Source organism: Protopterus annectens, chromosome 4.part1, assembly GCF_019279795.1.
Source record: "Protopterus annectens isolate FY-2018-M chromosome 4.part1, PAN1.0, whole genome shotgun sequence".
NCBI classification, from domain to species: domain Eukaryota; kingdom Metazoa; phylum Chordata; order Ceratodontiformes; family Protopteridae; genus Protopterus; species Protopterus annectens.
In genome coordinates, this window is record NC_056734.1 from 899,828,235 (window position 1) to 899,854,730 (window position 26,496).

A 26,496-nucleotide genomic window follows, 5' to 3' on the forward strand; every position below is an offset into this window, starting at 1 on the left:
GCATATCTACCCACAATACCCCATTCTGTAAAGCTCAAAACATTAAACACACCCAGTCAAATTGAGAAGTGTTTATCCCAGTACTACTCATTTCTGAATATTCCTCTTTAGCTTTAGAAACTCTTTACATTGGAATATTTCTCCTGAGTTTCTCAAACAGTATTTCACTTTAGTGTTGGGTCAACATGGAGATTAAAGTAATTTTTAACAGTTAGTTTAAAAGCTATGATCTAATAAAAGCTCATTAAGTAAATAAGTGGACTGATGATATAAAAGTAAAAGTTGAGGATATATTAAATTAATAGAGAAATGCTATTTATGTATTAATGCCATGATGTAGAATGTCTCATATCAAAATGTGTGATAAAAAGAATAAATAGCTGTTACTTGATTTGGTAGTTAAGAAATTTGCGCCTTGATCTTTGTAACTATTTGCATACATTATGAGCTACGCTGAGAATATATTTTTCTGATATTTTCAATTAAGAGTAATGAATTACTGTTCAATTATACAAGTGGGTGGTTTGTTAAAACAACTTCCCTTTATCCTGCTTTTTCTAGTCAAAGAAAAGCTGAATATGTAAGTACAGAAAAGTATATAATGCTTATTCAGTTGTTAATCTAAAATGAATAAAAAAATATAAAACTGTGTAGATTAAAATTGGTAGAATGATTTTTATCAAACCAAAGGTAGAAAATATATTAAGACAAATATGAAATACTCATTATCTATCATGGAGTATTAAGTTGGTATAGCAAGCAGCTAAAAAAAAAGAGATTCTGTTGTCAAATACTACAAATGATGTTAACTACAACAAGAGATAATTAATGGAATTTAAATATTTGTTCATTCAGTAAAGTCTGTTTTGTTATATATAAGATTAATTCTTTTGGATGCAAACTAAGTTGGTGAATTAAAAAATAATAATAATACAAATAAAGAATACACGAAGAGTAAATGTTGACAAAGAATTAATGAAAGAGATAGACGTGACTTGAGAAGCAACAGAATGCTATTAAGACTCAAACATGGGCTGTAAGCTGAGTAAAAAAGATTAATTTGAAAAAAGGTAGGGCATTTTATGTAGACATTACATATTGTATTTTTCTATTCTTGGCTCTATCTAGATGAGTGTATCAGATGGCCTTTATAAAACTGCATAGAGAGAGAAAGAGAGAGAAAAAATGTACATTTGAAAGAGATAACCACTTATGCCAGTTTTGCTTTGCAGATTAATGACAGTAAGATATATAGAAATAAAAGGGTGAGCTGGAGAACTGAAGAAGTGTTTTAATATATCCTCATCCCTTGTTAGTTATTCCAGTTGGTGACAGAGTTGACATGCGGCCAGGATGGTATAAATTGGGTGGAGAAAAAGACAAAACAAGTATACATACAGATGACAAATTATATGAATTAAATGTAGAAGCTGTGCTAACTGACTTTATAGGTCAATGAGAAAAAGAAGAGATACATTCCAAGGTAAGTGTGTTAATAAAAACATAATCCAGTAGATGGTAGAGTGCGTGTTTGTTATGATAAGGACTAATGAAAACATAATTCAAAAGAAGTGAAAGTGAATGAAAGTATGAATTAAATAAACAAAGAGAGTGTGGTCAAGAGGCATCACCAAGGTTAATGAGAGGGTTGCAGGACTGGAGCTCCAGCATTGCAGGGAGGGACAGGATTTTTAGCCCTTGCAAAAACACTTCTGAGTAAAACTGAGTTTTGGTTGTCACTGTTTCATTGTAAGTTTTATACTTAATAATCACACTTCTGAGGGCTGACCACTTATGCATCAAACTATTAGCATTAGGCCCAATAGGAGTTCATGAAGGAAAGATGTTAAGGGGATGTGCAAAAGTGAAAAATAAATGGTGAAGGAAAAAAAAGGACAGTATGGAGAGGGTCAGATGCTGGAACTAATACTAGATGAAAAAATACTGACGGAGGGGCAGAGTAGTATATATGAATACAAGAGGGTGGTTCAGTTGCTGTTAAGTAAGTTTATATATTGTTTATTGCTTGACAGTTTACAAATCAATGAAGCTAATGTACCTGAGTGTGCAAATTAAACAATAGCAAATATTGCATTTTGTCAATGAGAGATAAATCAGAATTTAAAACCTGGATAAACAAACGGAATAATGTATTTATGCAATTATACTAAAATTTCAGAAAGATAATTGACTATGAGATGTAAATAATAGCAGTCATGCTGCAACATACTTAAAATAAGTTGGAGAAAGAAGAAGAGAAAAGAGCAACACAATTATTTAAATAAAAATGTCATTAAGGAAATGTAAAGGCTATGTTGCATATCAGAATCAGAATGAATGAATGAAAATATTCTCACTTGAATGCAATTTCATAAGGCTGTCCTCCGTATTAGAATTATTTATCTTAACTCTATACTGACTCTACTGGACTGTTTTTATAACACCTTTAGATATGGGTGATCAAAGCATTTGGTTTCACATCAGTTTTAGGTCAAGTTAGTCTCATGACCATCAATATCCTGTCAACACTTAATAAGTATCCTTGTTAAGAATGTACCTTTGACTGCTTTAGTGTGGATGTTAAGGATACTCATCACTATAAGTGAATCATGCCGCATGGATGCCAGTTGCACACTGCTTGATAGCATGCAGAAATTGCCTTGTAAAATAAAAAATATAAAATTCATGAAATAGTCTTTCATACAACAGGCTGAAATACTTAGACTTAATTAAACTTTTTACCTTACAGTAGAAAAAAATGTGACATCTCACAGTCAAGAATTATAACACGTAGTTCATAACACATTTTTGCATTATTAACAGTTAGAATCTGAAAACCAGGAAAATTCTATTAATTTGGCTTACAAGTATTTACGTACAGTTTTTAAGAGGTAAGCAGACTAAACATTAAACCTAAAACTGTTGTAATGTCATTGCTAAGCTATATGTATTTATACTAAAATGATAATCAAATATTTTATTTCTCAGAGTGAAAAAAAAATTGTAAAATTTTGAAATTTCTCTTAGAATTCAAGATGCAGTTATTTAATTATATTTGTACTTAAAAGAATGTTATAAGATATAGAAACTACAAATGGCCATATATGACAATTAAAATGTGATGCACTGCAAGTTTCTATGAAAATTAATATAGTATTTGCTGTCTCCCTCCACCAAACAATTCACGAAACAGTGTGATAAATCCTGGATTTCTAGGAAACCCAAGAAATCCCCCTCTTCTCTCCAAACCTACTTAGCTATAAGAAATACCTCAAAAATTCAAGGAATTCTTGACAAGAAAAACTCACTTTACTAACCAACAAAATCTTAGATCTAGCTCACCTCCCCCCACAAAAAAATTGGGTCTGGCCTATCTTATCTCCTTAAATTTGACAAACAATCCCAACCCACATTCCATTCAACCTGCCTGCATTTTGTCAGCACATTCAACCCAACTTTATAATTTATGCCAACTCTTTGTTTACCCTCAGCTCAACTCATATTTCTCCCAAAATCAGACTTACTACTTCCCAAAACAGTACTTCAAACACACTATTCCTTCCTCCAGAATATATACATACCTATTCAAACTCAAGCCAACCACTATATCCCCTGACCATCTCCAGCAAGTACCTTAACACTGCAACTGATGGCTTTGCCTAAGCCATAGCTATCTTTATCAATACATCCATACAAGAATGTCACTTCTACCAGTACTATATCCTCCCACTCCACAAGGGTTAGTCTTCTAAAGAAATAAATAACTTCTGGCATATCACTATCCTCTTACCATTAACTAAGATCCTGGAAAATGTATCCACACCCAAATGCTCCACTCCTTATTCTCTTAAAATCTTTGGTCCACACCACAGCATTTCTTTCATCCTCACAATATCGCTACAGCTTTTCTATCTTCTTTACATGTAGTGCACCTGCATAGAAAGAACTCTTTGGTATCTGCAGTCTTTCTCACTCTCTCTCTGTCTAAGGATTTTGTCACAGTCTCTCACTGGAAAAATATTCATAACTTTCACATCTACAGCTTTCAAATTCTTCTATCCCATGGCTTAACTCCTGCCTCTGAAAAAGAATTCAAACTATTAAATTGTTCCATTCTACCTGCTCTCCTCTTGCTACTCCTATAGTAGTTGCACAGGGATTCATATGAGGCCTTATCCTATTCAATATTTTAATCAATGATCTTCCTCTCAAGTGCATTGTGTCTACCATCATTGAATATGCAGACAACTCCATTATCTGCTCAGCCAAATCCATGCATGAACTCCAGTCAATAACCCAACAATACTTTCCCAAAGAGTTCTGGCTCAGTAAATACAGCCTTGTTCTTAACCCTCAAAAAAACTAAACTTATGCTGTTTACCCCTCAAAATCCATCAAATTCTGCAACCACCTTCATTTTCAACTTTTTACATGTGACCTCCAGTGAAAAAGTTAATTACACTAAATTTCTAAGACTAACTATATATCAAGTTGCACTTCAGATGAGATGTTACACTGAGGCTCCATCTGCTTAAATTGATGGAAGCTCAAATGTATAAAAAAGATCTCACAGCACCTTTCAAAATGAGTGGGTAAAATTTGCTGATGCCCTGGCTAAATTTCCCCTGTTAGTTTAAATACAACCTCAGGTCTCCCTTGAAAAAAGAGGTCACTATCCTACTAGAGTTAACCTGATCAACAAATAAATAAAATAAATAAATACAATTAATAAATGTAAAAAATGACCTCCATATCCAACAAATCACAAAAAAAAAAATCCAAGCATTGGGCTTGCTCAACCTAACCAAAACCTATTTCACTGATTCCACCACACAGTTTATTGCAACTAATGTACTTCTACCCACCATCCTATATGCTGACTCCAGTTTTACCAGCCTTCATGCTTTACAACTGTATACACCAGAATAAGCCTAAAATAAAATAGCCATACTGGCATCCAACTAACCCTCAAACACCTATATATATATATATATATATATATATATATATATATATATATATATATATACACACAAAGTTCTAATACAGTTACATTGGCTTGAACTCTATAATCTGCTTAAACTTCATCAACTAAAACAAGCTCATAAAATAGTAGAGTTTTCCAACAAGTGTCCATCACTATATTCAGCTATGTTATGAAATTCCCTTCCCAAGCAATTATATAATCTTATAAACTTTCTCTAGTATTGGCATTTCTAATATCTGAAATGGTCTTTTATCAACACATTCCTGAAACATTATTCTGCTTAATCATAAACATTAAATGCAGCAAATTGATTGACTACAATTTAAAGGATTGTCATTTTTAATGCAGACTGTTAAGGAATATGATTTGCAATGAAAGCAGGACAGCAATTGATGGTAGCACAACAGTTAGACAGGGTTTTCAAAGAAGTGGTTACCAATAGTAAAATCACTTTGATCTTTCTGATAATTACAGTTTCAAAGTGATATCACTGACAGTCAGTGGCCAGTCTTTTAATCACTCAGCATGACTAAGATTGAACTTTACCTACAGTTGCTAAAATACATGATAGGCTTCTGAAGATGTCAATGTAGAGCACAAAAAATGAGAGAGCAAAAGAGCCCAGCCAAGATGGCTGTGTAAGGTGAAACCTCTTGAAACAATTTGCAGAAATTTGGATAAAATAATGTTCCCAGGGAGAAAAAACAACCCAAATGGAAAGATGAGTGAGCAGGTGGAAGAAGACAAACAGATGGCTGTCTTTAAAGCTTCAAATAAGGAGCAACAGTGCATTTTGTTTGAAATGGAAATCCCACTAGACCAAGGTGTGTGTTTCTTGAAACAAGTAATAGGTAAAGTACAATTAAAGCTGAGCTCCAGGTGCAGATTCACAGAATACAGGAACAAAAAGGCATAATAATAAGACAGGCTGAAAAAAAGGATGATCTGGAAAATCGCACAAGAAAGAACAACATCAGGATAATTGGAATACCACAGCTAATGAAAAACTGTGAACTTGAGCAATGTGTAATGCAGCTGTTACTTGGGAGATTTCTGATATCACAAAATCAAGAACCACTAATAGTGATGATACACAGAGTGGGGTGCCAGCAAACAGTAGAAGAAAACAGACCATATTCCTTTGTTGTGAAAATTTAATAATAAGACTTAGAGGTGTCCCTTTTGAGGGATGTTCATAAAGCTTGTTGAAGTTTACTCTTCAACATTTTAAATAATTGCATTCTTTTTATGTGTAACTTGGCAATGTAACATAGAGAATTTTCATTGGTGGTGGTCTTGATTAAGGAAGTATTTGGGAATATATAAAGGTCAGTTTATTTTGTGACATTCTCTGTATCTGATGAAGTCTGACTAAATACGATGGAAACTCTGTATCTGGAAGTGAGTTCATGTATTTTGATTCTCATTAAATCAGCTTGTGGTCTATATTTAAGCTGTTTTCTTCTTCCATGTTACCTTGATTGCTTTTTGGTTCAGTGTTTATTTTGGGTACCAGTTCGAGTGACAATTTTTATTACTGGTAATTTTTCTTGGACATGGAGAAGGAAAATACCAGCCTAAGTGATTTCAGAGGCAGGCAGGAAAAAGTTGGCCAAACAAGGAAATTGATTGGCCATCTCACTGATCTGATAGACCTATAGAATCCTCTAAGCCAATCAATGATTGAATTGGCTACCAAGGCCTGGAATGAGTGGTCACAAGAGGTTATGAATGCTGGTGATTTTAACGGAAAAGGAAACAATGGCGGTCATGATGTATGGCCAAAACAAGGCATTTTGATGAGTGCGAACAAAGAAATGAACAGAAATGAGGATTATTTCTGGACACCAGGAGTTTAAAAAGGAACAGAGTATGTAAGTCCAAGAAATGAAACGGAACTGCTGACTATTCCTCCCGGGCAATGTTGTGAAGCCATTCCAGGGGCAGCACAAAATACAGCAAGTAAAACAGACTTGAAAGAATGGTTTCAAGTGACATTTTTTTAAAATAAAATGTCTAAATTGATGTTGAAATACAGAATGTTTGATATTGAGAATGCCTATTTAAGGCAGTGTATTATAGAAGGTGTTGTGCCTAAGGGCTTAAGAGTGTGGAAATTTCCCAACAATGTTGAATGTGGTAGTTTACTGCATAAAGAACTTATAGAAATCTTGAAAAAATGTGGTTTAGATGTGCTTAAAGCAATGCTAAAGGACAATGAAAGAGTTAAAGCAGGGGTTCAGAGAGAAATAGAAGAAATTAATGAGTATATAAAAAATTATTTGATTTTCACTATGGCATCCGACAAAGATAGATATTATACTATTAGAGTGGGTATTGATGAAAAATGTAATTAACTCATTCAGAGAAAGTTGAAGAAGTTAGAAAGGGACATTAATGAATATAAGAACAGCACTAATTATCCAATACCTAGGCAAATAGGAGAAATGAAGGAGATGGTTTTAATTATGAAAGGGGTGAAGGGCAAGGTGACAATAGGGAGAATGCACGCATTAATGACAATGTGGGAGACCTTGATGACTTCTCAGAATACCCTACACTGAGAAGATCTGAAAGGTTAAAAAACAAAAATAATACAAACTATCAGCAGCATTTTAAATGGAGAGTGGAGAGGAGGGGGAGAGTGAGATGGAAGGTACACCCCAACCCAGCCCTTGTGACAGTATGGTTAATGTTATTCAAGGATATGCTGACAATGAATACAAATTTACTAGGGATGATTTTACTATTTATAATTTTAGTAACACTATTTTAACAAATGAACACTTTAGCCTTTTATCAAAGGGTTTGAAGTTTATCCCTCAAAAGAAAGGGGATTCGGCTAAAATTTTAATGGACCTTAAAGTTTCTATTAGGAAAATTAATTTAGGCATAATATTGCCACAACAGAACAAAGGTACACCCACTGCATGCATTAGGAGAAGCACTTACAACCCTCCCATACACCCTCAGCTAAATAATTTTGAACATGTTGTGGAAAATAAACTTAGAGAAGAACACAACAAGATTAAATATAAGGCACATCTTAGCACAGAAGAAAAATATTTTAAGTAAATTGAGAGGGAATAAAGAAATAAGGGTTATGAAACCCGATAAGGGAGGAGGGATTGTAATTACTGATTCAATAATTTATGAAGGCAAAATGAATGAAATTTTAAAGAAGGCTACTAAATATGCTTGTGCCTCCATTAATGGAATTAACATAGCTTACAGAAAAATAGATGTTTTTGATGACGTTCTATGGGAAAGTCTGATTGATTAAAAAAACATAATTATTTGAAAGTAGAAAAAACAAAAATACCATCAATATTTGGAATCCCAAAGGTCCATAAGGACCAGATAGATCCACCATTAAGACCAATAGTGTCAGCAGATGAATCCAAGACTTTACCATTGTCAAAATTTGTTGATGCCAAACTTAAAAAGCTTTGATTAAAGAAAAAAAGTGATCCTCAGAGACTCATGGGATTTCCTGAGGGAAATAAAAGAGGAATTATATCATGAGGACATCAGTTTTGTAACAATTGATGTAGTGGATTTGTTTTCCAGCATCCCCTATAAGGAGGGGATGAAAATGTTAGAAGAAATAATCTTTGAAGATGGTGAAATCACCAGAAATGAACAGGTAGTTTGAATTTAATAGATTTAGTGTTAAAGTACAATTTTATATTTTTTAGGGTGAGTTTTACCAACAAATACAAGGTATGGCAATGGGGGTAGCCTGTGTTCCAATCTATGCCAATTTAATTTTAGCTAAATGGGAAGAGAAATGTGTTTTAAGGTCCACATATTCAGATCAATGGAACCTCTTTAGGAGGTTTTAGATGATATAGGTATTTTATGGATAGGTAGATTGGAGATTTTAGAATAATTTTTAGTGTATTTAAACAATACAATGTCCTTTTTAAAATTTTCACACAAAGTTTGTAAGGAAAAAAGGTTTAGCTCAAAAATCTATAGAAAGAAAACATTTTCTAATTCCTTCCTGCACTTTAACAGTGCTCATCCAGCCCATTACAGGAGGGATATTATCAAAGGGCAATTCGTCTGGGCTAGCAGGATGGTATCAGAGGACTCTGATTTTGAGGAGGAAAGCAACTTGCTTGAACTTTTATTCAAGGAAAGGGGTTATCCTGATAACTTGATTACAGAAGTTAGAAATGAAGTTACAATAGGAAGGAAAAAGACGTTTAAGCCAATTTTGGGTACACTACAAGATGCTGCACTAACACAAACAGGCACAGAGGAAGATTTTAGTAAAGCATTGGTATTGGAATTTAATGCTAGCTCAGGACGTGTAAGGAAGGTAATTGAAATTGAGTGGGAAAAATTCACTAGTTTCACTGACTTGGGTGATATTCCAAAACAACCTCTTAAAGTGGTTTACAAGAATTCCCAGAATTTAAAATTTTTATTGGAAAATGTGTGCATGAAAGAAACTGTTGGGAAGAAAATAAAGGGAACTTATAAATGTGGATGATGTTCCCAGTGTACACATATTTCCAATAAGGAAAGAATATTTATAGCTAGCAGAAAGAGACGGATAGTTAGCACACAATTTTATAATTGTGAATCAGGTGGACTTATATACTTGGCTTTGTGTGATGAATGTGAATCCTTCTATGTTGGAAAGATGGAACACATGTTAAGAAGAAGGATAAATGAGCATTATTACAACATTCAATGTAAAAAGACTCAAATGCTCTGTATAAACACACAAAATCATGTCCAAAAACATATTATTCTTTTTTTGTGCTTGAACAAGTCAAAAAAGAAGTTAGAGGGGGCTATGGGAAGAGAATATTGAATATAAAGAGTTATGGTGGCAATTAACACTGAAACCACTAATCCACCAGGACTTAATGACTGCATTTCCATAGCCCCTGTATTAAAAATGAGAGCTGCTAAATTATAAGAGGAGAATTGTGCAGCTACGTGGTTTCTTTTTTTAGTGTTGTTTTTAGATTAACCACTAGAGGGTGCATGAAGTGAATTGTATTGCTCATTTATCATGTATAAAAAGTTATTGTTTAAACCATTTTAACTTGGTTGTGCACATATATTTTTTAAATATGTTTTTTCAATATTTTATGCACCTATTATATGATGAATATTCCAATGTGTGCACTATACACTAAGAGTTTTTTAAGTCATTTGTTTTTTTTTAATTTACTTGTTTTTAATACCCTTCAACATTTTTAATAATTATGTTTTTTTTATGTATAACTTGGCAATGTAACATAGAGAATTTTCATTGGTGGTGGTCTTGATTAGGGAAGTATTTGGGAATATATAAAGGTCAGTTTATTTTGTTACATTCTTTGTATCTGATTAAGTCTGACTAAATACGATGAAAACGCTGTATCTGGAAGTGCATTTGTGTATTTTAATTTTTATTAAACCAGCTTGTGGTCTACATTTGAACTGTTTTCTTCTTCCATGGTACCTTGATTGCTTTTTGGTTTAGTGTTTATTTTGGCTACCAGTTCGAGTGACACATTTTATTATTGTCTTCCTTTTGATTTTTTATGTCCCTAATATGTTCCATTAACCTCACTTTAAAACTTCTTTTTGTTTCACCAATATAAAAGAAACCACATGGGCATCTTAAGGCATAAATACCCCCTTGCTGTTACATGAAAAAGTCCCCTTGGAACATATTTGATTTTATTATATATTTGCAAATAGAACAACCGTTGCATTTATAAGTGCCCATAGATGTTGGACAAACACTTGGGTTATCTTTTGGTAAGACAAAATCTCCATGAACAAGCATGTCCTTTAAACTTCTTCCCCATTTGTATGATATCATAAGATACTTACTCAAAATTTTACTCAAATTTCCATCTTTGTGGAGAAAATTCCATTAATATCTTACAATACTACTAACGTCTTCACTTTGAATGTTATATGTGCTAACAAAATACATTTGTTCATTCTTGTTTCCACCATTCTCTCTACTCCCCATTGACCCACAATCTATCACTAACATTGTTTTTTGATTTTAACACAAAACGTTTTTGCTTAGCTTGGTCTATTTCTTTCCTACTGTAACCTCTGTTATGAAACATAATGGGAGCATTACATATTTCTTCCAACAAATTTGTCTCAGCATTACATATTCTAGATAATCTTAAAAATTCACCATATGAAGATGATAGAACATGGTGGGGATGACAACTAGTAGCATACAGGTACTGGCTTCCATCTAAGAATTTCCTATGTATTCCAGTACAAATTTTGACATTATCCAAACCCTTAAGTGTCAGATCTAGATAAGAGACTTGGGTTCCATATTGTAGCTCATCAAAAGACAAATTGAATGTATTTTGTTGTAAATCAGCAGCAAACTGCAAAATTTTACTCTTACTCCCTTCACATATAAAATTAAATTATCTATAAAACTAAAATAATATTTTACATAATTATTAACAAAATTATATTTATACAAACATACTAATTCAAAATAAGTCATGCATAAGTTTGCATACATGGGGGTGAATGGTGCCCCCATGGCTGTTCCCTGTTTTTTGCCTAAAAATTTCATTATTATACGTAAAAAAATATATTACTTAAACAAAAATAAGTCAAATCAACCAAATCATTTGTTAAGGGGCTATTCCCAAAAAAATACATTATGGCATAAACTCCAGCCTTATGTTGGATTGATGTATTTAAACTTTTAACATCCAACGTTATCCAATACATGTTTTTTATTCTACTTAACATGAGAGATCTTATCCAAAAAAATCAAAACTATCCTTAATACAGGATGGAATTTTCAAGACATACATTAAGAAAATATTATGTAACAAAAGCCCAACTCCATGTAAGAAATATTTGTAAGTTGAAATAATGGGACATCCTGGTGGGTTATTCATGTCTTTGTGTAATTTAGTCAAACAAAAAATGTAGCTAGAATACAACCTTCACTATTAAGTTTTTTTATGCACTTCATAATCTGTAAAATACCCTTGCCTCACACCTTTTTGTAGCAGTTCTTGAAACTTACCTATAGTTTGTTAATAACGTTTCATGTCACTATTTTCGTAAATATCTCTATTCTTTAAATGCTCCAAGCACATTTTGTAATACTGATGAAAATGCATTACTACTATTTTTTCCCTTATCCGATGGCTTTATAATTAAATCCCTTCTTTCTTGCCTTTCTTTTAGGTCTTTCCACTCTCTTAATGTCAAATTATAACAAATATTGTTCGTATTATATAACAACTTATCACACATTTCATTCATGGCAAATTTTAACATTGAATTAAAATGCATAATTGTTTCATTAGAATAGAGGGGAATATATCTGCTTTCCATAGGCAAAACAGAAGTGTCAATAGAACAATAAGCATTATTTTCCACATGTTCCATAGACATATTCAAATCTGAAAAAACAAGAATGAAATGTTTCTTCCATAGAAACATCAGCACATGGTAACTTAATATCACCCTTAGCATAAAAAAACCTTAAGGTGCAACTTATGAACAAAACGGAAAATTTCCTGGTTTAAAATATGTATCCTAGGTAGCACAGTAGGGACATATTTCATCCCCAAATTCAAAACAGTAAATTGTTCATCTGACAAAATACATGCTGAGAAACTTACAACCATATTACAGTTAATATTAACAAAGTCATTGCCACCTGGCTCTTTGTTGTTAAAATGCCATGGTGCCATTGTGGAAGATTGTCCAGACTCATTACCATTGGTGTAGAAGCCATTGCAGTTTCTTTTCTGATTAACTTGTTCCCTATAATTCACCCCATTCCCTCTGAAACCAGCATTCATGTTCTTCCAGTTATTTGGCTGCTGGCAAAGCCAGATAGTCATGCTTGTCACTTTCTAGGCCACCATTGTGGTCTGTTTCTTCTGAGGAAGCAAAAGAAACTGAAAGAGGTTTTTTAAAAACTCCCCTATTACATTGTCCTTTCCCACACTGATGTTTGGTTGATGACACAAAGGCCCACCCATTTTCATAGTCTCTAATGTCCCTTAAAAGTTTTTTTTTTTATATTCCACTAAATCTTTTTCTAATGAATTTAACTTTATATTTACATTCTCCATCAAATAATTCATACTAGTGGAATTCAGAGAACTGGACATTTCTAAAGATAAGGACTGCAGTTCTTGCTTAAGTTTTTGTTGTTTATGTTGGTCACATTCAAGCAAAACAGCAAGCCAGTCCACAATACATCTATGGGCTGCTGCAACCCAACGTTCTTTAAATACTTTATCAGAATCACTCTGCACATCAAAAGGTTCACTCGGCCTCTTTATAAACCAAAGACCTCGAGGTGTAACATTCAACTCCAATATATATAGATTACTGATATCGTCTGTAAATAAAAAGTGTCTAAATAATTTCCAAAATGCTTAATCTTCAGAGTCTAACAAAAAAATTTATAGATACCCCATATAGGAGTCTTTATTCTATCATCAGGGATATTGGCTTAGTCTTTGACTTACCTGTTTAATAACTGAAAAGAGATGAGGCATTCTCCAACCATTTACTGATGGATTTACTGCATATCAGCAAGTCAAATGACATCAGAAATACTTTGTCTAGGCATACAAACCTTTCCTGCAACATAAACGGAATGGTTTGGGGGGACAAATATATTTCCTATAGATACGACAGCTATGGAACAGACTCCCTGTCCACATAAAACAAAATTCATTCCAGTCTATTTTCAAACACAACTTAGATCTGTGGATGGGTAGTAGAAACTTTACCCCAGGACAGTCCCCTGGCTGCTAATGGACAAATGCAGCTCTTAAATGCTTTATCCCATGCATGGGTCCCCTTAAATTATCTATGGTATGACAAAAAAACAGGAGAAGAAACTGTAGAACGGCACCAGAAATTTATTAAAATGTTAAGCGCTTTTCGTTTGTTACAATTACAAACTTCCTCAGACATTTTGTATCACGTGAAAACAACTTTTAAATATAGTAACAATTAACTAATCATTAACTCAATAAAATCATTTAGAGAAAGGAAATCATTTAAAGAAATAGTTAAATTTTACAGCCACTTGGAACACCACTCACTAGCTAATAAAAACTAACCTTATAAACAGTCAGTTATTACAAAAAATCAAACATCCTAAATTGTACTGTACAAAGTACCATACAATAAATTATAAAAACCAGGAATAAAACTGGACATAAAACAAACAACAATGTAAAAAATCAATGTATTATCTAATGAGACTTTTGAGTTTGAGGGTGCTACTAATCGAACAACCATCATTTAAGCCGGGTATATTATAAGCATTCAACCTAATCTGCCAGCTTAACTCTAATTCTTCTAACTTAAATGTATCTGGTCCACCCCGAGGATTCTGACAAATTTGGTCAATAATTATAAACTTGAAGGAGTGGTCAGGGTACTGTGAAATGTGTTTCGCCAAGACGTTCTCAGATTTATGTTTTCTGATATCATAAATGTGCTCATAAATGCGGTCATGAAGCCTCCTCTCTGTTTTACCAATATAGAAGGCCAAACATGACTGACACTGAGCTAGGTAAACTACCATTTTAGAATTACAGTTCACTCTCAATCTCAGGTAGTATTGTGGATCGTGAACTTTGAATCTATTAGATTCAGTGATAAATTGGCAGTAATTGCACGCTTGGCATTTGTACATACCCACTGTCCTTACACGTGTAGTTGAATGATGTTCAAAATAAGCCTTAAGATTCTTAGCTTTTTTATATACTACCACGGGGTGTTCTCCAACACTTTGAAAAACACTACTATCGTTCTTAAAAAGTGCCTAATTTTTTGTCAGAATCTGAAAGCAATCTTTACTATTAAGGTTGTAAGTTGTTACGAAAGTAACACCTGGTGTCTCTGGCAAGTAAGATTCGTTAGAGACTTCAGGCACCAAATAAAAATTATCTACTTCATCATTTATTATAAAACCATTATTCAAAATTGGTTTGTAAAAATGTCTCAAATGTTTACTTGTTACCTCTTCTATAATATCATCAACCATGTGTTCAGGGTAGCCACGGTGTATTAACATGCCTCTTAAGTGGGTACATTCAGCATAGAAATCCTTATCTAAAGTGGTTATATGGGCAGCCCTAACCAATTGGCCCTTTACTATAGCTTATTTTTGGTGGAGTGGGTGGCAGCTAGAAAAGTGTAGAAATGAGTTTGAGTAGGTACTCTTTCTATAAATGGTAGCTATAAATTTTTGGGTAGAATAATCTTTAGATAATAAAATGTCAAGGTATGCTATGGACTCCGTATCAAAAGCTGCCACTCACTATACTTAACAATGTGAATGTGGATTTTAAAGTATATAATTTTTCTTCAGTTGACATTTCGCCTGATTTAGTTGAGCTGTTGTCTAAAGGTCATATGTATGTTCCAGTTCAGAAATTCAATGTTGTTAAAACTATCATCGATTTAAAATTATTCACTAGGAAACTCAATCTTAACTTAATAATGGGAAACACCAACATGCTTGACACTAACACATTTAGGATCCCTAGTGTGTTTAATCCTCCGTTACATCCTCTGTTGCAAGTCTTCCAACTTATTTGCGAACTAGATATTCGCCAAAGGTTCCAGACAGGGCAACTGTGGTAAAAACTTTAAAGTTGAAAAGGAGTGTCTTGAATTTATTAAATTACATGACATTAGGCTTTGTAAACCAGACAAGGGTGGTGGTGTAGTTGTGCTTGACAAGACCGATTATAATGCAAGGATGGTCCATCTTTTGAATTCTCCCTCTTATTCTGACAGTTCAAGATCAGAAATCAACAACACTTACCACATTATTAAGAATTCCATAGAAGATATGTTTATTGAGGGAAGAATCACTCAGAATATTTATAATTATATGTCAACAGTGTACCCTAGATTCCCTTGCTTATTTGGTATACCTAAAATACACAAAGATTTAACCAACCCCCCAATGTGACCTTTGGTTGATGGTAGGGGATCTCCCACCTACCCTTGTGCAAAAATTGTGGATTCTATTTTACAAAAATACTTGGTTAAATTTAACCAAATCTGTAAAGACTCTTGGATGTTCTTGGATAAAATTAATAAATTAGAGGTCAATTTGGGATACAATTTCCTTACTATTGACGTCAAAGACCTCTACACGTGTATTCCACATGATATAGCCCTTGAGTGGGTTGATCAAATGCTAAGGTTACAAGGCAGCACTAGAAATGAGTTGGACCTTGTCCACAAACTTTTTGACTTAATTATTGACAATAATTATTTTATGTTTGAAGGTAATTTTTACCTTCAAAAAGTCGGGGTTGCTATGGGCTCTCCTTGTGGTGCCACTGTGGCCAATATGGTTATGGCCCACTGGGAACACCTGTTTGTACTTAACAATTGTGAGTTCAAAGAAAGGTTAATTTTTTTATACCCGTTATTTGGATGATATTTTTATCTTACTTGATGGTGATAGTTCCACTAGTGACTTAGTGGTTGAGTGCTTAAATAAGACTACTCATTTTTTGAAGTTTACTTCCACTTTTGATACGGAGTCCATAGCATACCTTGACATTTTATTATCTAAAGATTATTCTACCCAAAAATTTATAGCTACCATTTATAGAAAGAGTATCTACTCCAACGCATTTCTACACTTTTCTAGCTGCCACCCACTCCACCAAAAATAAGCTATAGTAAAGGGCCAATTGGTTAGGGCTGCCCATATAACCACTTTAGATAAGGATTTCTATGCTGAATGTACCCACTTAAGAGGCATGTTAATACATCGTGGCTACCCTGAACACATGCTCGATGATATTATAGAAGAGGTAACAAGTAAACATTTGAGACATTTTTACAAACCAATTTTGAATAATGGTTTTATAATAAATGATGAAGTAGATAACAATTTTTCTTTGGTGCCTGAAGTCTCTAACGAATCTTACTTGCCAGAGACACCAGGTGTTACTTTCGTAACAACTTATAACCTTAATAGTAAAGATTGCTTTCAGATTCTGACAAAAAATTGGGCACTTTTTAAGAACGATAGTAGTGTTTTTCAAAGTGTTGGAGAACACCCCGTGGTAGTATATAAAAAAGCTAAGAATCTTAAGGCTTATTTTGAACATCATTCAACTACATGTGTAAAAACAGTGGGTATGCACAAATGCCAAGCGTACAATTACTGCCAATTTATCACTGAATCTAATAGATTCAAAGTTCACGATCAACAATACTACCTGAGATTGAGAGTGAACTGTAATTCTAGAATGGTAGTTTACCTAGCTCAGTGCCAGTCATGTTTGGCCTTCTATATTGGTAAAACAGAGAGGAGGCTTCATGACCGCATTTATGAGCACATTTATGCTGTCAGAAAACATAAATCTGAGAACGCCTTGGCGAAACACATTTCACAGTACCCTGACCACTCCTTCAAGTTTATAATTATTGACCAAATTTGTCAGAATCCTCGGGGTGGACCAGATACATTTAAGTTAGAAGAATTAGAGTTAAGCTGGCAGATAAGGTTGAATGCTTATAATATACCCGGCTTAAGTGATGGTTGTTCGATTAGTAGCACCCTCAAACTCAAAAGTCTCATTAGATAATACATTGATTTTTTACATTGTTGTTTGTTTTATGTCCAGTTTTATTCCTGTTTTTTATAATTTATTGTATGGTACTTTGTATAGTACAATTTAGGATGTTTCATTTTTTGTAATAACTGTTTATAAGGTTAGTTTTTATAGGATAGTGAGTGGTGTTCCAAGTGGCTGTAAAATTTAGCTATTTCTTTAAATGATTTCCTTTCTTTAAATTATTTTATTGAGTTAATGATTAGTTAATTGTTACTATATTTAAAAGGTTTTTTCACGTGATATAAATGACTGAGGAAGTTTGTAATTGTAACGAAAAGCGCTTAACATTTTAATAAATTTCTGGTGCCGTTCTTCAGTTTCTTCTCCTGTTTTTTTATTTTACAGTTTGTTTTACGCATATTTGATTTTCCTATCTATGGTATGATCCCAGTTATTCCCATTGGGGTAATATATAATTGCCAACCATGGGATGGGAAACACCAGTCGAAGACCAAATGAGATAAGTTAATTCAAGTACCAAAAGGGAAAAATGGCCCTGAAGGGCAGCTAGCCTTGTACTCACCTTCAAAGCTACAAACGTATGAAAGGCGGAAAAGAAAGACTTAATGGAGACTGTGTATAATTTTGTTATTTAATACAAATAGTAATGCATTAGTGGGGTATTTTCAAAAATATAAAATATATACATTGACCAACTTCCTGTTTTTCTAGGAAGAAATAAAAAAGTGAATTCTTTGCTAAGCAGCCTATTGATCAGTTTTAAAAACTTTTGCTGTGGGTTGAGTTAAACAAAAGTAGTTCAGACATGGCTAATATCATACACAGAAAGGTAATTAAAATGAGTCCACTGACATCATCAACTCACAATGAGTAAAAGCTGTCAAGAACTTTTCTCTCCCTGTCTGCTCAATGGATCATAAAATGTATTTCTAGCAGTCACTGTTAAAGCATTCCTTAGATCCTTCATGCAGTCTGAAAATGTTAATGCCATGGAGTAAATAAGGATTACAAATACTGGGTTTGCATAAATTAATGGACTGTATGACATCATGTTAATTCACTAAGGACACTAAATTCATTTTCTACATATATGCTTTTAAATAAAAAAGGGCTTCTACTAGATACACATTTACCTGTAAGGCAAATATACAAAAGCTTTTCAGGGAACACTTCTTTTACCTTCAGTAAGCATATGAAAAGAAAAGTTGGACATCCCAAAAAATAAAAAAAATTCATAACATCAATAGGAAATTATTAAAAAAAAATGCAAAATAAATTATTATTAGCTGTAGAGCTGGTTGTTCCAATACACATATCGGTGGTTCCAACAAATTCATCAGATCATGTAACTCTGCTGGCATTATTCAAAAAAAACTTAATCTAAAAAGATCAGTCACTAAAATTAATGACACCCCTGCCACAAAAAAATGTTCTTGGGTGGGTAACCCCCACAGCACCCTCCCACACCCCCTGCAAATTACATATAGCAACTCTGAGATTGCACAAATGTGGAGAAAGGACAAATTCCCAGACCTTGATGTAACACAATCATGTATACAGAGCAGATGGCAGGCAGAAAAACAGCAAAAAAGAACATTTACTCTTCTGACCATTTGCTCATACCTATTATGCCACTATATACATATATATATATATATATATATATATATATATATATATATACACACACACACACTTAATCATATGCTCCTATAATGAGAGTAACAAGATTGACAAAGACTGGTAAAAAAACTGAAAAAAAACACTTCCAAAAGCAGTCTTTTTGTAGGGAGGTAAGCCCCCTGCAACACATCACACCTCTGATATATATATATATATATATATATATATATATATATATATATATATATATATATATATATATGTGTATATACACACACCAAATCCAAGATCACTCTATGGTGCAGAAAGGGCAAACTCCATGAGTGCCACTATTCGTTATGTTGCACTGCAAAAAATATTCAGCAATGTTTGATCAACTGATGTTTGATCAGCTGGTTGAACTCTTTTTTTTGATGCAATAATAACCACCTCAGTGACACACGTGTGTGCCTCTCTCTCTCACTATATATATATATATATATATATATATATATATATATATATATATATATATATATATATATATATATACATACATACACACATATATTTATATATATCTACTGGAACTTTCCTCCCTGGGTCTCTGCTGAATGTGGCCTACTACCCAGTCAGACTTTCCTGTTAATCAAATGTCACAAAATACATAAAAATTAAAAAAAAATGGTATATATATATATATATATATATATATATATATATATAGGGAGAGAGAGAGGCAGAGAGAGAGAAGAGATGCATATAGATAGGCATATATATGTATGTATATATATATATATATATATATATATATATATATATATATATATATACATGCACATATCTGTATATATTATACAGGTGTGTGTGTGTGTGTGTGTGTGTGTGTATGTGTAAGGGATGGGTGGAAAGTAATGCCCCTAACAGGTGTGGGAGGGGCTAAACTGGGATTGACAAGGCACAAACTTGCCCCCAAACTTCTCTTACTGTTTCAGCTTATCTTCTGAATGTTTGACTGTCATGTATAGCTCCACTGATACAGAGAAAACTGCGTTGCCAATATTTAATATGACAGATCTCAATCTGAAGGGAGGTTTAATAAGTGAGGAACACTTTGGAATCTGGTGCATTAAAAATGAGTTAAGTTGAAAGATTCTTAGTTTTGCTGATTTGAATGAAAAAACATTATTGGCTGCTAGTGAATGAAAAATAACTTTTCATTCATCCAAGGTGGTAAAATTACCTTTTGTTCTACATACATTTCTTCTGCTTTTATTAAAATCTCATGTTCTTTATCCAGTCTTTGAAAAATAACATTTTGGTTCTCTTTCAGCTCATTGGTAGAAACACATTTCATGTCTACATTTGCACCATTGGATGATGTACTCAGATCAAGGTAGCTGTTTGATTCAAGTAAGGTACATTCATTGAAAACGTATTTTTTCAACTATATTTTTATTTCAACAGTTCTACACTCATTTAGATATCAGTTGAATGCTTGTCAATAAAAAATTACTCCTGGGATGGAAACTGACTCTTTCAGTCATGGAAAAAAATCCTCCATTGTAACCATTATCATTTAAAAAAAAAAATCTCTTCCCAAATCTGAGAATAATAGTTCAGCACTGACATTAAAAATTGAAACAATAGTACTCAATACAATATGGTATAAGCAATGTCACATACATGTATTTTATTAAAATGTGCAGTCCTGAAACAGAAATTCTAAAATACATGGTGAAATAGAGATTCTATTAAACTGTAGATTTTCTAGTATTACTTCATAATTGTTCATTGCAAATCTTTTTTTTTTTCCACATTTGTCAGTTTATAAATAGAATGCAGAAACAATATACCTAAGTAAAATTATAGAGAGTCCATATTACGAAAACTACAAAGAAATAGTATAGCACTCAAACAACTGCATACCGGTCTGGTTTGAAATTTTCCCTTTGGAACACGGGATGCAGTCATAGCAACAGATCTGCTTTCCCTGCTGGGCAGCCTTTCTGAATCCTGGGATACATTTCTCAGTACATACAGAACGAGGTGGAATCTAATAAGTAAAGACAACAACAGCTGCAGTGTTAATTGCAATTAAATTATTAGCTGAAGTATTCATTGTTGTTTGAAAGTACAAAAGGAAAAGGTGTTACACATGATAATTTGTCTTTGTCAAAGAAAATACAAAGTTTAAAAAAATCTGAATTTATTATGAGAATAGATCCACAACATCTCTTCACTGATGCATTAATCAAAGCTTCAATCTGATAAAATAAACTGGCTAAAACTTTGAAAGGGTAAATAGATGCAAAAAGCATTATGGCCAGGTGGCATGCATACCCTGCACCTGCATTTGGGGGGGCTTTATCCTCCACACCTCCCTTACTTTTATAAAACTCTGTAGTTGCACAGTCAGAGAGTAACACGGAAAGCCTAATGGCTTTAAATCATACCAGTGTACAAACGAAAACCTTACTAGCAATTATTTTGTGAGGAGAGCAGTGATCAGTCACAGATCAGGGAAGATTACACAGTGAGTTGAAAACTCATACAAGAGAAGAGAGGCTATTTAATTCATTGTCAGCAGAAATAATAAGTAAGTGGAGCCATTTATAAAGCAGTATTGGTTTGCAGAATGTTCTCTCCCCATAATATGTCTGCATGGGTCAAAAAAGGAACACTCATATCTTTTCCTTAAAGTACTGTATCCAGAAACAAATATTTATTGAGGAACTTGGAAACATTTCTTTTATAGGTTAGTACTAAGCTAACTACCCTTGTGAGTCATTTCTTTTATAGGTTAGTACTAAGCTAACTACCCTTGTGAGTCATTTTAAGCCTAGCCAATTATCCCTTGTGAGACTGAAACCCTGCACCATGTGTTTGGAGAGCAAACACCTTAACCATTAGGCCACCCTCCCACTGGTTGCTCCCCCCCCCTGTCATTTAATATAACCAAAAAATAAAGCCAATTCACATCAAACAGAAAGAGTCACATTTTTTCCATTGCTTGCCTCATGTATTACTGCTTGTTTAGGAGAAAACAGTAATTTTAACATCAGACTGTATTTCTCAACCAGACAACCACCATTATACCTACCTAGAATGTTTAAACTGATTACTGTTTCATATGTATTGATTAAATCATACAGTATTTTAAGAACATGAAAAAATATATACTGCAGATAATTGGGAAACAAGGCAAAAGGAATTGAAACACACACACAAAAAAAGAATAAATAGACACCTTTTGGAGAAATATCGATGAAGACCCTGTGGAACATAACAAAGATGCTGAATGGATAGAAGAAGTAAAAGAAACAGTAAGAAGTTCAAATGTACATGTGAAATGGGATGAAGCAATAAGGAGACAAATTGAAACAAAATTAAGAAAAGCTCCTAACTGGAAAACTCCAGGCTCAGATGCAGTACCTAACTTCTGGCTAAAAGTTAACCTCTTTACATGAAGATTTAGCCATGAGTAAGAGCTATTTCTAAGCATACCCCAAACAGACTCCGACGTAGTTAACAAAAGGAAAAACAATACTCCTCCCTAAGATCAAACCTGTAAATTATCCTAAAAAGTATAGACCAATAACTTGCCTTCCGATGATATATAAATTATACACTGGAATTGATGCTGAAAGAGTTTATAGTTATTTAGAAGAAAACTCAATCATGGCAATAGAACAAATGGGTAACAAAAGAAAGTCATACGGAACAAAGGATCATTTGTTGTTAAATAAAGTCATAATGGAGAACTCTAAAAAGAAAAAGCATCTAAGTATGCATGGATAGACTACATAACAGCATTTGACAGTGTCCCACATCCATAGATAGAAGAGTGCTTACAAATGTTTAAGATGCACCCTACACTGATCGATTACATTACAGCAACCATGAAGCAGTGGCAAACAACTTTGCAGTTAAGCCCTGCTGAAGGACAAATTAATATTCCAGGGATAAAAATTCAAAGGTGGATTTCCAGGGTGACTCCTTGTCACCTCTGCTCTTTTGTCTTGCCCTTAACCCATTACACTGTCTACCTGACAGATTAGGTCATGGTTACAATTTGGCTCCCAGGAAACAACAAAGTATAAAGACTTTTCATCTTCTTTTTGTGGATGATTTTAAACTGTGTAGTCCATCAGCTAAGGAACTGGAAGCACAATTACAAATGGTCAAAACTTTCTCAGATGATATAAGAATGTCGTTTGGATTTGATAAATGTGTGCTTAGGAAAGATGGCAGTGCAGTTTTTAACCAAATTGTTTAATGGAATCTTGGAAAGTGAGAGGAAGCCTGTGCAGTGGAGAATAGTGTTTTGGTGCCAATTTTTAAGAATAAGGGTGATGTGCAGAGCTGTAGTAACTACAGAGGGATAAAGAGTAGTGGAAGCTAGGTTAAGAAGGGAGGTGATGATTAGTTATCAGCAGTATGGTTTCATGCCAGGAAAGAGCACTACAGATGAGATGTTTGCACTGAGAGTGTTGATGGTGAAGTACAGGGAAGGTCAGAAGGAGTTGCATTGTGTCTTTGTGGGCTTAGAGAAAGTAAAATTAGATTGCCTAGAGAGGAGTTGTGGTATTGTAAGAGGAAGCTGGGAGTGGCAGAGAAATATATAATAGTGGCACAGGATATGTACGAGGGTAGTGTGACAGTAGAGAAGTCTGCAATAGGAGATATGGATGCATTTAAGGTGGAGGTCTGAGCCCTTTCTTATTTGCAATGGTGATGGACAGGTTGACAGATAAGATCAGACAGGAGTCCCCGTGGATTATGATGTTTGTGGGTGACATTGTGATCTGTAGTGAGAGTACGGAACAAGTTGAGGAAACCCTGGGGAGGTGGAGATATGCTCTAGAGAGGAGAGGAATGAAGGTCAGCAGGACTAAGATAGAATATATTTGTGTGAATGAAAGGGAGGATAGAGGAATGGTGAGAATGCAGGGAGTAGAGTTGGTAAAAGTGGATGAGTTTAAATACTTGGGATCAACAATTAGTTTATTATTGCTTTCAGTATACAGTCCTTCTGCCATTGGTACATCACAATCAGCAATAAGATGTGTGACTGTTTCCAAACTGGTTTTACAAAACCTACATTTGTCTGTTTCTCCCACATGTTCAATGGACTTTGTAAACCAATGTGTGTACGTAGCCCATTATCTTGGGCTGCCAATATTAACTTTTCATCTCTTGGTTTGAATATGCTGCTCCTTAACCATCCCTGCTTTCATTCCTGATCAACAAGAGGTTCTTCCAGAAGATGTCTACACTTCCAACTATATGTATTACCCACATTTCTTGCCTTCTCATCTGGTCCTTCACCTTATATTCTTTCTTTTGTTTTTGGCCCATTCAGTTGATACCTAATTTTTATCTACTTCTGGTTTGATTTCCATTTCTGCTTGACACCAATATGCTTCTGCTAGATTAAGCAGAGAAGTCATATTAGGTTTATTCTCCTCATATTTCAAAAATGTTACTATGTTTGGGTCTTGTGAGGTCAGCAGACATGTATGGAGTCCTATGATTGCAGATCTATACATGTAATCAATTTCAATAAGATCCATCCCTCCTTTGGAACAGGGAATATATAATCTTGGTATACATTGATTTTTATAAATCATTCGGTGAGCGTGAAGCATCCTTATTCTTTTCCTATCTAATCTATCCAACACATTTTGGGGACAGTCAATCACTCCAAAACTGTAAGTTAGGACAGGAAGAGCAAATTGGTTTATAGCTTGGATTTTGTTCCTAGATGTCAAAGCTGTTTCCAGGATTAATTTAAGTCTTCTGAAGTACTCCTTACAAAATTTTATTCACATTTGTTCATGTTGTATTGTTGATCCTTCATCACTTACCAAATATTTATACACTCCCTCTTACTAAAGTTCTTTATATCACATTCTTGTCCCAAACTAATGTTTTCCTGGTGCTGCAGTTTTCCTGCTTTAAAGGTTGCTTTTGCACATTTAACAAGACCAAATGACATTCTTATAAAATCTGAAAAAGTTTGATTACCTGCAGTTGTGCTTTCAGTTTCTCATCTGATGAGCTATACAGTTTTAAATCATCAACAAAGAGAAGATGACAAGTCAATACACTTTGTTGTTTTCTAGAAGCCAAATTATAGCCATGGCCTAAGCTATTAAGTAAACAGCTTAATGGGTTAAGGGTAAGGCAGAATGGCAATGGTGACAAAGAGTCACCCTGGAATACCCCCGCCTTTGAATTTTTATCACTGGGATAATAATTTGTCCTTTATCATGGCAAGGTACAACAGGCATGATGTAATTGTCATTCCCACAACATATAATAATATGCTAATCCTGTTGGGTATGCATTTATGTATGTCTAAAGATGGCAGCATGATTTCCAGGCATTATGGCTCATTTGTCTGCAGCATGCATGACACACCAAGAAGGCCACACTATGCTTTTACAGGCACCATGTGTGGTACCATAATAACTGGTGGGAGCATTGCAGTAACACTGTCATAAAGCTCAGTATTAGCTATACTTCTCAGCTATGCTGTGCATCTTTGATACCTCAGAGCTGAGCCTCTTTCTCTGTCTAGAGTCCAGACTTTAGAGGATATTGGATAATGCTGATTATTCTACATTACTGGCAAGTGAGCACACTTGATTATCTATTATCAGCTGTAAATGGTAGTCCTTTCAAAATGTGGGAATCATCCCCTCATTTAGCCATTATGTAGCATTGATTCTGCCTTAGTTTCTCATGTTTGGGTTATGCGGTAGAGGATTAAGAAGGTCAGTGCATATGTGTGCTGTATGTATGTGTGAGCACTTATCCTGATTAGGTTGTACCTTGACAGGTGTTACACCATGTGTCCTGGTCACCCATTGGCTTGTGGTCTATGGGCACATAAACTACAGAGACCAGACTCCTTTCACATCCACCTTCTGCCTGCCTTAGGGCCTGTTGCATACCAGAGGTCTATGAGCTTTACCAGCTGTTATGTCATCTATGTATTTCTTTAGACTAGGATTAGGAATAATGCATTTAAATCCCATTGCCCCAATGGGCTGGATCCTACATACAAATTTGTTACTGGCAGTGGAAACACAATGTAAGAATTACATACCTTGCAAGTACTATCCTGCCCAGGCTTACTTTGATCTGTGATTAACAAGCTTAGCTTAGTGCCCATCGGGGAAAGTTTAGTCACCCAGAGTCCCATTGGCCACTAAGCTATTCAGTTCTTGCTGTAGCATGCAGAGCTCTAAGCATAAAATGGATGAATCTGTTAGAAATCATATGTCTATCACTCTTACA

General features: G+C 34.1%; 1 protein-coding gene across 1 annotated transcript in view; it reads right to left on the reverse strand.

Moving 5' to 3' along the window:
- Nucleotides 1-26,496, reverse strand: part of LOC122801334 (extracellular calcium-sensing receptor-like) — a 369,667-nt gene that overhangs the window by 25,330 nt on the left and 317,841 nt on the right. Inside the window, exon 5 of the mRNA XM_044070873.1 lies at nt 21,118-21,244. Within this exon, the coding sequence (XP_043926808.1) occupies nt 21,118-21,244 (127 nt within the window). The remainder of the gene's footprint in view (nt 1-21,117; nt 21,245-26,496) is intronic.